This window comes from Globicephala melas, chromosome 6 (assembly GCF_963455315.2).
Source record: "Globicephala melas chromosome 6, mGloMel1.2, whole genome shotgun sequence".
Taxonomy (NCBI): Eukaryota; Metazoa; Chordata; class Mammalia; order Artiodactyla; family Delphinidae; genus Globicephala; species Globicephala melas.
Genome location: NC_083319.1, coordinates 106,428,808 through 106,440,881, shown reverse-complemented (window position 1 = coordinate 106,440,881; position 12,074 = coordinate 106,428,808). Strand labels below are relative to the sequence as shown.

The 12,074-nt window shown below is 42.4% G+C and overlaps 1 protein-coding gene across 8 annotated transcripts in view; it reads right to left on the bottom strand.

The window, feature by feature from the left end:
- MSRA (methionine sulfoxide reductase A) overlaps positions 1–12,074 on the bottom strand; it is a 371,087-nt gene that overhangs the window by 219,884 nt on the left and 139,129 nt on the right. For all 8 annotated transcript variants that reach the window (XR_009564424.2, XR_009564425.2, XR_009564422.2 and 5 more), the window contains exon 2: positions 10,414–10,482. Coding sequence is in view for 2 of the 8 variants with exons in the window: in XM_060301320.2 (XP_060157303.1) it covers positions 10,414–10,482 (69 nt within the window). In the remaining 6 variants the exon portion in view is untranslated. The remainder of the gene's footprint in view (positions 1–10,413; positions 10,483–12,074) is intronic.

The window sequence follows — 12,074 nt, the reverse complement described above, 5'->3', positions numbered from 1 at the left end:
TCATTTTTTCCATGTGGGAAAGCAAGGCTGGATGCTGAACCTGTGCCTACAGGGCCTTCTCCTTCCTGAGGTCACCTTTGCACATTTCTACTACAAAGCTATTGAAGTAAGGGCTAGCCAAAGGACATACCTGCCAATCACGAGTTATTCAGCCAAAAGAAAGGAATGCTAGGAAGCAGTTCCCATGCATTTCTGACAGCCCATTTGTAGTTCTCACTCCAAGCTCCTAGTGTCATCATATTCCTGAAATTTCCCCAGATGGCCCGCCCCAAATCCACCCTCCCTTAATGTTCCCTATGAGGTGAATACAAACTCTTCCGCTCTTCCCAATGCAAATGTCACTGCCACCTAGACAAAGGTCACACACAAACGAAAGGAAGCCTGGTGGAAAAGAGGGTGACAAGAAATTCTCCCAAGTACTAAATGGACACATGGGTGGTTATAAGCAAGATGAATGCAGCCTTCCACATGGAGACATTTTCATCTTGACCTGACAAGTGACCATCTTATGGAAATTAAGAAAATGGAAAAGGGTCATCACATAGAAAGGCATTCGAGACTCAATGGACTGCACAGAGGGTTTTAGGGGAGACCAGAGATGTGGCTAAAAAAATAAAATGTCTTTTTCCCACAAACAAAACAGCACTGATTCCTGAGTAGGCATGACTGTGGAAAGCCACATCTGGAAAGCCACATTTGTTCATGATAAGGTCTACCATGAGCTATCATTTAATTCTTTCCATATTATCATGAGTCTTGGGATCACAGCTGAGACTTGGAAGGATATATGGTGGGATGTACACCAGAAGGATATCCATCTGGCAAGCACCACTGTTGGTCCCAGTGTCACTGGGCTCAACAAGGAAACTTCGTCTTGGTCAACTATGGTCTTTATCTAAGTCTTGGGGCACTGATGACACAAGGGGAAAATGAAAGGTGTTTTGTGGAATAGCTCCTGGTGTAAATGGACACGGGGGGTTTTGCTGTCCCTCCAGACACAAGAATTGAGGAAAAGTTCACAGGATCTTTCATCATTGTTCACACTATTTTGGCCAAAGGCATGCCAACCTAAACGATCATTTCTCAGCATGGATCAGACATGTCACTTCAACTGAATCTCATTTCCTAGGGTTTCAGTGCTAACATTTCCAGTTATCCCTGGCAAAAACAGAACTAGCACTGTTTGATTTTGATTTCCTTAAAAAAAAACTATACATTGTATTGGACTAAGAAATTTCATTCATAGGAATTACTTTTATTTACTTTATTTATACACTGCATCATTCCAAAAGAAAAATTTGAGACAACTTACCAAAAACACAAACAAAAAACGCATGAAGTAATAAATAATGAAAATAAAATGAGAGAAAAAAATAAGTGAGCCAGTAAATAGTTTCCCTTCCTGAATCCCACAATGTTTGGCAGTGAGAACCACAGATAGTTCTACCTATTCTGTCTGTGAAAACTGGAAAGCAGAGAAAACGCACTCTGATAAACATGTCTCCTGCTACCCTCCAACGCATTCACAATATTAAGCCAAAAGCATGAGAAAGAGCTCCAGGTGACAGAGCCCAGCTGTTAGTCTTCGTAGTGGGCAGCATTCCTGAGGCTTTGTCATTTCTTGGCCGCTTAGCCATTTTCATCATTTTGATACTCTGAAAGCATGCCACTTCCAGAATCAAGCCGGCCCCCAGCCCTCAGGCCCTCTCTGGAGTTGCTTTTTCACCGTGGGCTGCTGAGGTTCAAGACTGGGATGCACACAGGAGCATGTCCCCTCGTCAGAAGATCTGGGGCGAGAACAGGAGAGAAGATGGCTGCCCCTTAGACCCAGCTTTGCTGGAGACATAACCTTCTGTCACCTGACTATGTGCCTATTTCTTTGTTTTACCCAAATCTGTAGAGGCAATCTGTCTACTGTGATTCTATTTTCAAATGTTTGACCAAATGGTTACAAATTTCAATAATTTGATTAAATGCCCAAGTGAAAATGGTCATTCAGTCAAATTAAAGAGGTTTCCATCACTTAAGCAACTATACTTATATACGCTTCTGACTCATGAATATACATTTAACCCACGCTCAGATACACGGAGCAAAATGGTAAACCCAGGAAAAAACAAAGCTGCTTTCCTAATCAACTGGAGGTCAAGGTAACCAAATAGTTGATAAAGAGAAACTTCTCTTTTTAGAAATATTCCAGTTCATAAATAAAGGGAAACGCAAGAAATTAAATGTCACCATCTTGCAGCTTCTAATAAAATAATAGGTCAAGGCAATGATCATTAGGGGCTGCTAACTTCACCAAAAGGAAGAGAACCAGTTATTAAAGGCCTCCTGGATGGTTTACACACCCCACCTATGGATTCTCATCAGGCCTCTAACTCCCAACTTGTAGAAAATACAGAGGCTTTTCAAGCATGTTCATTCAATCCAGACTGAACGAGACAGTACAGAATAAATGATCTAGTTTCTTAAACAAATAAATTATAAGGAAAAATAAAGAGAGAGAGGGACTTACCTGGTGGCGCAGTGGTTAAGAATCCGCCTGCCAATGCAGGGGACACGAGTTTGAGTCCTGGTCCGGGAAGATCCCACATGCCACAGAGCAACCAAGCCCGTGCACCACAGCTACCGAGCCTGCGCTCTAGAGCCCGCAAGCTACAATTACTGAGCCCATGTGCCACAACTACTGAAGCCCATGCGCCTAGAGCCCATGCTCCGCAACAAAGAGAAGCCACCGCAATGAGAAACCCACGTACCGCAACAAAGAGTAATCCCCACTTGCCAAGACTAAAGAAAGCAACGAAGACCCAACACAGCCAAAAATAAATAAATAAATAAATTTATTTTTTAAAAAAAGAGAGAGAGGTGAACCTAGAGATTATAAGAGGCTATTTATATCAACCAATTGCAGTGTATGAACTCTATTTGGACCTTGATTCAAACAGGTGGTTTGAAAAAACATTTATGAGACAATAGTGGAAATATGGACTCATGGGATATTTGATGGTACTAAGGAACTATTTTTTTAGGTGTGATAATGGCGTTGTGGTATGTTTTCTTAAAAACTGCTCTTAAAAAGAGGTATGTGCCAAAATATTCCTGGATGAAATGATCTGATATCTGAGATTTACTTTGAAATAACCTGGATGAAGAAGAGAGAGTGAATGGGACTACAGATGAAACACGTTAGCCCTGAGTGATAACTGCTGAAGCTGAGTTAGTGAGGCTTCACTATATTAGTCTACGTTTATGTATGGTTGAAATTTTTCACAATAAAGAATGAAAAAATAAATATTTTTTAAAACTCCACTGAAAGAAATAGTATTGATAGAAAATTCCCCAAAAGTTATCTAGTCCATCGATTGTTTTAGATACAGTACAAGTAACTTCTTTCCGGGTTACGCCAGGGAAGCACACGGTGGCATCCGTGGGGGGAAGGTGGAATGAATTGTTCCTGGTGGATGTCAGAAGCCCAAAGAGAAGAGTGGTGTGACCAAGAGCTCATGAATCTCCTCTCAGTGCTCACTCTGAGGGCGCGGTCAGCAGTACTGCTGACTGTCTTACATCACAGTGTCCTCCTTATAAGTACCTTGAAAGAAATTTCTTTCTGGTTCTAGAATCAAGAAATTTTATGGTTCCCCCAATCATGTAGATTTTCAGGATCATTAGGTAAAACTGAAAATCACCACTTCACACCCATTAGGCTGGCTATTAACAAATAAAAATAACAAGTGTCGTCAAGAATGTGGAGAAATTGGAACCCTGTGCTTTGCTGATGGGAATGTAAAATGGTTCAGTCTTTGTGGAAAATGGTATGCAGGGGTTCCTCAAAAAAAGAAACAGGGAATTATCATATGATCCAGCCATTCCACTCCGGGATGTATTTGCCAAAAGAACTGAAAGCAGGGTCTCAAAGAGATATCTGTACACTCATGTTCATAACAGTATTATTCACAATAGCCAAAATGTGGAAGCAACTCAAGTGTCCGTTGACAGGTGAACAGATAAACTAAATATGGTATGTGCACTCAATGGAATATTACTCAGCCTTAAGAAGGAAGGAAATTCTGACACATGCCACAGCTTGGATGAACCTTGAGGCCACTATGCTAAGTGAAATAAGCCAGTTACAAAAGGACACATAGTGTAGGATTCTGCTTATATGAGGTCCTAGTGTAGTCAGAGTCATAGAGAAGGAAAGTCAAACGGTGGCTGCAAGGTCTGTGGGGAGGGGAAATTGAGTGTTATTATTTAATAGGTATAGAATTTCAGTTTGGAAAGACAAAAAGTTCAGGAGACAGATGGTGGTGATGGCTGCATAACAATGTGAATGCACTTTTTAAGTGCACTGAACTGTGCACTTAAAAATGGTTAAAATGGTAAACTTTATGTTATGTATATTTTACCACAATTCTAAAAAACTGAAACCAATCACACAACCAACTGACCTTCATGTTGCCGTTAGGAAATACAGAGTCACATCTGTGACCCAGTTTTATAAATTATATAGTATTATAGCATGCCCTCTTTGCATATTTTACTTCTCATGTTTTTCTTTGGTCTAATATTCACCTAATTCTAATGTATGTTATTTTGGCATTTCTTATATTTTAATTTTCCCTTATTTCATTTTACAGCAAGGCCCAAGAAACTTGTCTAAAGTCACGCACCAGGATCTATCTGACTCCAAAGACCTCAGTGAATTCTGAATTCTCTGGGGACTTCTCCGCAACTTTTGGTGGGCAGGGCGTGCTTACTTTCTGGTTCTTACAAGCATTCCATGTAGCTGAGGTTGATGGATACGTGCTCTCCAGACAAGTGTTACTTTGTCAGACACTATTTGACCCACTCCTTTCTACTCCAGGTGCAATTCCTTTCTCCTGGCACAGAAATCCCCACCCGCACTCCTGCTGCCATGCTGTCACCCTCCCCACTCCAGGACACCCTTTCCAACACCACGCCTGTGCCTTCTCGAGCAGGACCAGGGCCATCCCGTGCAGTGCCACACAAACCAAAAGGAATTTTCAACACAGGCTCTGAAAAGTCTCTTCCCCTTTGCCTATATTATCATCAGACCTTCTCATACTCAAAAACGAAATGTGATCATCACACACGCGAAAAAGGTACATAAAATAAAATGTGTCCTACATGTCTCCAGATGACCAGTTACTGTCCCTTAAAGGTGCTTCAGATCACCATGGAAGGAAGGCCTATTTTCGTTTCCCCAAATGCCTCCTCACTTAAGAAGTTTGCGCCAGTTAGCAACCTGCTGTTCTAACGATCTTGTGAATTTAGACTGTTTAGTTAATTACAAACACATTTCAAAGTCATTCTTTCTGGCCTTTTTCCTAGAATGAGTGACTGCAGCTCCACAGCTCACAGAACGGTCTTCAATAGTTTTCAGTCAAGGTTCAGGGAGAAATATGCCACACCGGGATTGGATTATTTACCAACATAATGTTGGATCCTAGCCAATGAGACACCAATATATTTTCCATTGAAGTCAGACGTATTGCCTGCTGCTTTCAATGCTGTTTTCTTGGCTGGCAGACAAAGTAACTGTGGCTGTTTCTAATTCACCTCTAATTCAAGTTGGGGTGGGGGGGAAATATCTTATGATTGGTTCATCTTACAGACACTGATCTCTTCTCCCTTGGGGTACAGAAGGTGAGTCTCCCAGAGTGAGGCCTGCCTATGGGCCTCTGACAGCCACTGGCCTCTGCTCTGCGATCTGTCCTTCCACACAGCTAGTCAGGAAAGAGTCTAGCAAATCTTGGCCCCCTGGCTAAAAACAGAGAAGTGTAACAAGATCACAGCACACTTTCATGATGTCTTGGATTGTCTTTTGCTCCCTCTTGTTTGAAGAGCCCAAGAGAACCTGACACAGAGAACAGGTTTTACAGTGGTTTGAGTTCCCAGAGCCATCGCTATCAGGCTAGTAGGAGCCTAAGAACCTACAGCGACCCTAAGAATTTGCAGAGGTACTTCTGCTGTGGTTGCTTGGTATCCATCGATTCCTGACCACTACAGTTTCTCACTGCAGAATTTTACCTCTCACCAAACAGCCAGGATATGGGTTTCTAAATGATACAATCAAAGAATTTTAGAGTTAGGAGTAATTTTTCCAAAGAGGTTTAACACTCTGAAACAGAGAAAATTCTCATTAACTGAGAAGAAAGGATCTTAAAGGCTATTTACTTCCACTTCCCAACTGGGTAGGAACGATCTCTCATTTGAATACCTCTACTGATGGAGAGTTCATTACCCTACATCACTGGACAGTATTAGTACAATATTAGAATTGCAAGGGTATAATCAGATAATTCCCCATCTCTTATTGAAATGCTACCAGCCAGGTTTTATAAATATGAATTAACTGTTCATTTCAAGTCATTCAGAAAGAATATAACAATATTTACTGAGTAAAATGCTGGAAGTTAGTGTAACTACTGGTGTTGATGCTATACGGTACATAATGTAAGTCTACTGCGTTGGAATTTTTTCATTTGTTTATTTCATTTTATATCTCTAAGTTCATTATTTTTCAATTTCAACTTTACTCAATGTGTATTTATTATTCTTGACACCATGTCTTATAATATACACTCTCATTAGAGGGCGACATTATATCCCATGTGCCTGAAGTCCTCCGGGTGCGTACCTCATTATTTTAACATAATTTTTACCAGCACCCTTTTCACTCTCAAAAGTATCCTAGTTTGGATGATAAGTGCTGAACTCAAAAGTTTTAAAAAACTGTATTTCATTTTTTCAAACTGTACTAAAACTCGTCACCAATTAAGACTGGAGCCCCCAACCCCTCACTTCTCTGTACTCTCCTCAATTAATAAATGTCTATTTTATTTGGAAATGATAAATCTTCCTGACTATGGAGTACTTTTAATAAAGTGAATAGCTGCTCCCTGCTTAAGAATGACCACCACTGAGAGGCCGGAGGCTTGCTCTCTGCGAGGACGGAGGGACCCTCCGCCAACAGAATGTCACTTTCCTGAAGTTATCGCAAGCGGAGAGGACCTTTCTAAGTCAGGCACAGCATGCTGGTAAGTGTCACGTGGATGTCCTCATGCCAGAGAAAGCATTCCCTCCACTTGACCATATTTCTTTCATCTTTGGGTGCCTCAGTTTCTCCGTCTCTAAAAGAGCACAGTGATGCCCACTTCACAGGGCTGTGGTGGGATTAAAGGGATGGCAGACATAGGGCACTCAGCCACCTGGAACAAAGACATTCAGTAATTGCAAAATGTTCGGTTCCGCTTCTCCGGCCTGTAAAAAAGGGGCTCCCACTGACTTGAAAGAGAGCATCACACACAGACGAGTAGAAGCCCACTAGGACAGCAGGCCTATTACCCTCATTATCATTGTCCTAAAGTGCAGAGGAGAGAAAAGGGCAACAGAAAGGCTAAAAAACCGTGATCACAGAAAAACAAGACAAGGATAAAACTGACTGGGCCATGAAAGAAAACCTGAAAAAAATGAACGTCTTTTTGTTTTAAAAATAATCTGTGAAGATTACATGCCAGAAATAGCTTTTAAGGAGCCATCTATATATTCTCTGGTCACTTGATATAATAACACATTCATACATTTTTCACAACGGAGCCTGCCCTTGACCCTCACTCTACCCTTCCTTACATCATCCACCCTAAGCTAAATGCTAATGGCCGTTCGTTCAGTGGCCACTTTCAGAGTGGATTAAATTTACAAGTTTCTATTTAGACAGCATTCTGTAAGGTACATTCAAATGATTAACCAATAGATAATGAAATTGAAACTGGTGATACTCTTTTGGCATAAAATATTGACTTCCCAGGCTGAAGAATGAGTTTGGACAAGTACAAAGTGCCACTGTTGCTTTGGTGATCTCACAGTCAAGTCAATGTAAGACACTCTCCTGCACATTAATACCTGCTACTAAAATCAAATGGGGGAAAACGATAAACAGTAGGAGACGTCACTCCAAAAAGCAGTATTTTCCTGGCAAAAGCTGTGTCTCCAGCGTCCTTCAGAGCACTCTGGGAATGCACAGAAATTCACAAATCAATTTGCTAAATTGGCTTGGCTGGAAATCATGCTTCTGTGCATGGATCCAACTGAAAGGCATTTCTGACTCTACCAGACTCTCCCAGGACTCCTGTAACCAGGCCAAGAGTCAGGGGACATGGTAAAAAGAGCGTGGACTTCCGGCCTGTTAGACCTGGGCTCAAATTCAAGCTCCACCATCTCTGGCTGAGAGACCTGTGATAAATCATGTGAGCTCTCTGAGAAGGGAATTATGTAATCCTACCAGCTTTACAAGGTGCTGAGAGGATTAAATGCCCAAGATATGTCAAAGAGGTGCACTTAGTTTGACTTTTTCAGTACAGCTATAAACAACCCAAATGACAGAAGCCCACCCCAAAACCCATCCACTCCCTCACTCCACTGCAGGCCAGGTGGACAAGCCATATCAAGTGAGGACAGTTTTGAAAACACAAATATAAAATGCTTGCACGCACTTAACCAAAACAGAGGCCTTCATTTAAGTATCTGGAAGAGCCAAACAGCAGTGCTAATAAGGCAAAAATCCTTAGATGTCAAGAGATATTCTATTTTATCACCTGTATAGTTCTGCACTGGTAGAAATTATGCACAGGATTCATTTCTTTTAAAACCACACCCCTTGGCCATTCACAGTGGGCTTCCCAGGGCTGCCTGAGGCCAGATGAGGCTTCAGCCCCAAGTATGGAAGATGCAGAAGCCAAGGGAAGGGTCTCAGAGCACCCCGTCAGCCTGCCCATTCTACAGGTGAGAAAACTGAGGCTTGGAGGGGGGATTTGCTTGCCCAGAGTCAAACAATGAAGGCCTTGGGTTAGGATTTTTAGGAAAGCCACTCTAAACCAAACCTTTGACAAAATAATAGTAATAATAATCTCGCCACGGAGCTTTATTCACTGATATTTCCAATTCTGTGGCAAACAATGTCATCAGTCCTTTGGGAAGGAGGCTTTCCTCCAATACCACAACAGGGGGAAATCTATGACAGGTCAGTCTCATTTTACATTTCCCAGTATGACATGGAACCTAGTTTCTAACCTAGTTTCTAGGGGTTCACAAATCTGAAAGACAAAAAAAAATCATCAAAAGAATCCTTTGAACATTGATGTGACATTTGTTGTCTCCTGGTAACAGACACTGTGCTAGGCCTACAACTTAAGTGAGATGGCATCATCTGAACATAATTTCTCAGAGGAAAGTTAACAAAACAAATAGTTAGCTGACATCTTATAGTGACCATTGATGATTTTTCTTCAAAAACCAAATTCTCCATTTAAATTTCCTTTTTTTTTTTTTTTTTTTTGTGGTACGCGGGCCTCTCACTGTTGCGGCCTCTCCCGTTGCGGAGCACAGGCTCCGGACGCGCAGGCTCAGCAGCCATGGCTCACGGGCCAAGCCGCTCCGCGGCATGTGGGATCTTCCCAGACCGGGGCACGAACCCGTGTCCCCTGCATCGGCAGACGGACTCTCAACCACTGCGCCATCAGGGAAGCCCTCCATTTAAATTTCTGAACATAATAACTCCTAATCACTAACCAGTACATTTTAAAAGGTGACAGCCCATACAGAGCAAGATTTACAAACACCTAGGCAGAAGTGGGTCCCTGTTTCATAACTCTCCAACTGTTAATCATCAGTGATGACTAACTCTGGGATTAGGGAAACATTTTATCCTGAATATGGTAATTTAGAGTGTTGTCAGTGTTGTCAGGAGGCTAATTTCTGGCTCAAAGACACTTCAATGCCTAAAGCAGTTTTACATCAAAAGCCCTTGTAGGAGACTTCCATCAGGACCAGGGGAAGACGGAAGCTGGAGGGGGGCATGAAGAAAGGGGAATTCAGGTTTTTAGGATGAAAGAGATGATAGAATCTGTCTAAAGGCTAAGGGGAAGGAAGCAGAGGAAACAAACAAACAAAGGAATATGCTCAATTCATAATGGAAGAGAAAGAGACCATTCAATTAGATTGATTATTGCTTTTTGTGGAATAACATCTCAAAACTCCTTGAATCCCAGCTTTAATAAAGATATATATATATATATGAAAAAATCCTTCCTGGGAAAGAAAAACTCAACTCCTAAATTATCAGGTTAATTCAGTGTGGACATAAGAAATAGTAAATACACAGTTTGATATTTGATTTGCAAAGTGAGAAAGGAAAGCATACTAAATTCTATAGAATGAGCTTTTCTGATCCCAGATATACTAAGAACTTGATAGTTTTTTGGCTGCAACGACTTGTAAATATCTAGAAGAGCCCAGATTTTGAAGCCCTGAGGACACTTGCTAAAACTCAGAAACTTGGCACTAGTCTTTGCACACAATTTGGGTTTTCTTTCAGAGTTGTTATCTTACCAAATAGAGCCATCTGTGTTCCCTCTGGGAAAGGTTCAACTGTTCTGTTGCCATTGACATGATGTTTGGCTAGAAAAAAAAAAAAGAGAAAGAAAGAAAGAAATGCAAGTTAAGTGTAAAGTTCTACACACATACTAACACATGTCATTAAATGTGTCAGAGAGCCCAGTTCTCATTTTTAGTTAGCAACGGTACCAAAGCTCACCCTCTTAAGAGAGTTTCAACTATTTTGTTTTTAATCTCAGTTACAAAAGAGCCTAGAGATGGCCTGATTCAGGCATGGCATTTTACAAGTGAGCATGCCCAGACCCAAGCACGTGCAGAGCCGTGCAGCGGGGGGCAGCAGAGTCAGCCCAGCCTGGAAGCTCCTGACTCCCGGCCAGAGGGTCCCCTGTGTGCCAGGCCGTGCCCTGGACAACAAGTACAGCTCGGGATTCCAGGGTGCATTGAGGTGGCTTCCCCTGAGGACTCCTGATGACCAGAAGTAAAGTGAGCTGTAAAGACAGCAGGGTAAGCCTGGGACCAATTTTTCAAGAACCAGAATAGCAGAAGACATCATTTCACAAGTCAAGCACTGTTCCAGGGGCCAGAGACGCTTGCCTTTTAACGACCAGACAGACTTGCATTCCAGTGTTTCTTACTACTTGTCATCCACCCTCGTCACCTCCACCAATCACCCTTCCCACCCGAGTGCATATCAAGGACTCAGAAACAAAAAGTGACCAGCTTATGGTTTTCCAACATGAACTTATTTTTATAACCCCCAAACTGCAACCAGATAGAGAAGATCTGAGCATGGTCCATCTACGAGTAGTCTAAGAAGATCCTCAGGAATGTCTGAATATGGGCATTTATGTTGAAAATACATAAGAAAAGAATGGCTAGAACACTTTGACACTGCATCATGGTGCACTTATATTTTGATTTCATGGGTCACATTAGATTTATTGAGCTCTGCACAGGGCTCAGCACCAAAGTTAGGCTCTGAGGCATCTAGAGGGGAAGACTGACATGGCTCTAGCCCTCAAGGAGTGTACAATTATCTTCAAGAGGTAAAAATTTCAAGAGTGAACTTTACCAGAAAGCTTACAATTGTGTGCTAAGTCCTGGAGTGGGGACTAAAGGTACTGTAAGAGTTTGCAGCAGAGGGACAGCAAGCTGCAAGGCAGAGCCAGGGCCTGGAGGAACTGCAACTAGTGTCGGGTCTAAAAGGAGGAGCACGGTTTGGAAAGGCAGAGGGTGAGGGAGCAACTCGAGTGAGAGCCAGGAGTAGATGCAACTAAGGCATCATCCTGGGCCAGACTAGAGTCTAGTCTGGGTGCAGTAGAGGAGACATGTTGAGAAGCAATGGCACTTCAGGAGGGATTGGTAGGCAGGCACCAGGTCATGGAAGGTCTTGAGAACCCCATCCAAATCCATGGGAACCCTAGGCAGCCTCCGCAGCACTACTGCAAATATTTTAGAACCTGAAGGCTTACGAGGCTCAGCCTAGCTAGACGATCCCTTCAGGATACCGTCAGTTCAGCGGCTTCCACGGATTCTTGAGGAATGGTGGCACTACCTGAAGAACAGACAGAATAGCTGGGAGAAGGCGAGGAGCCAGGCTGAACCAGAGAACAAGCCTGGCACCAACAGCAGATGCAAGAGGGAAGGTCACAGGT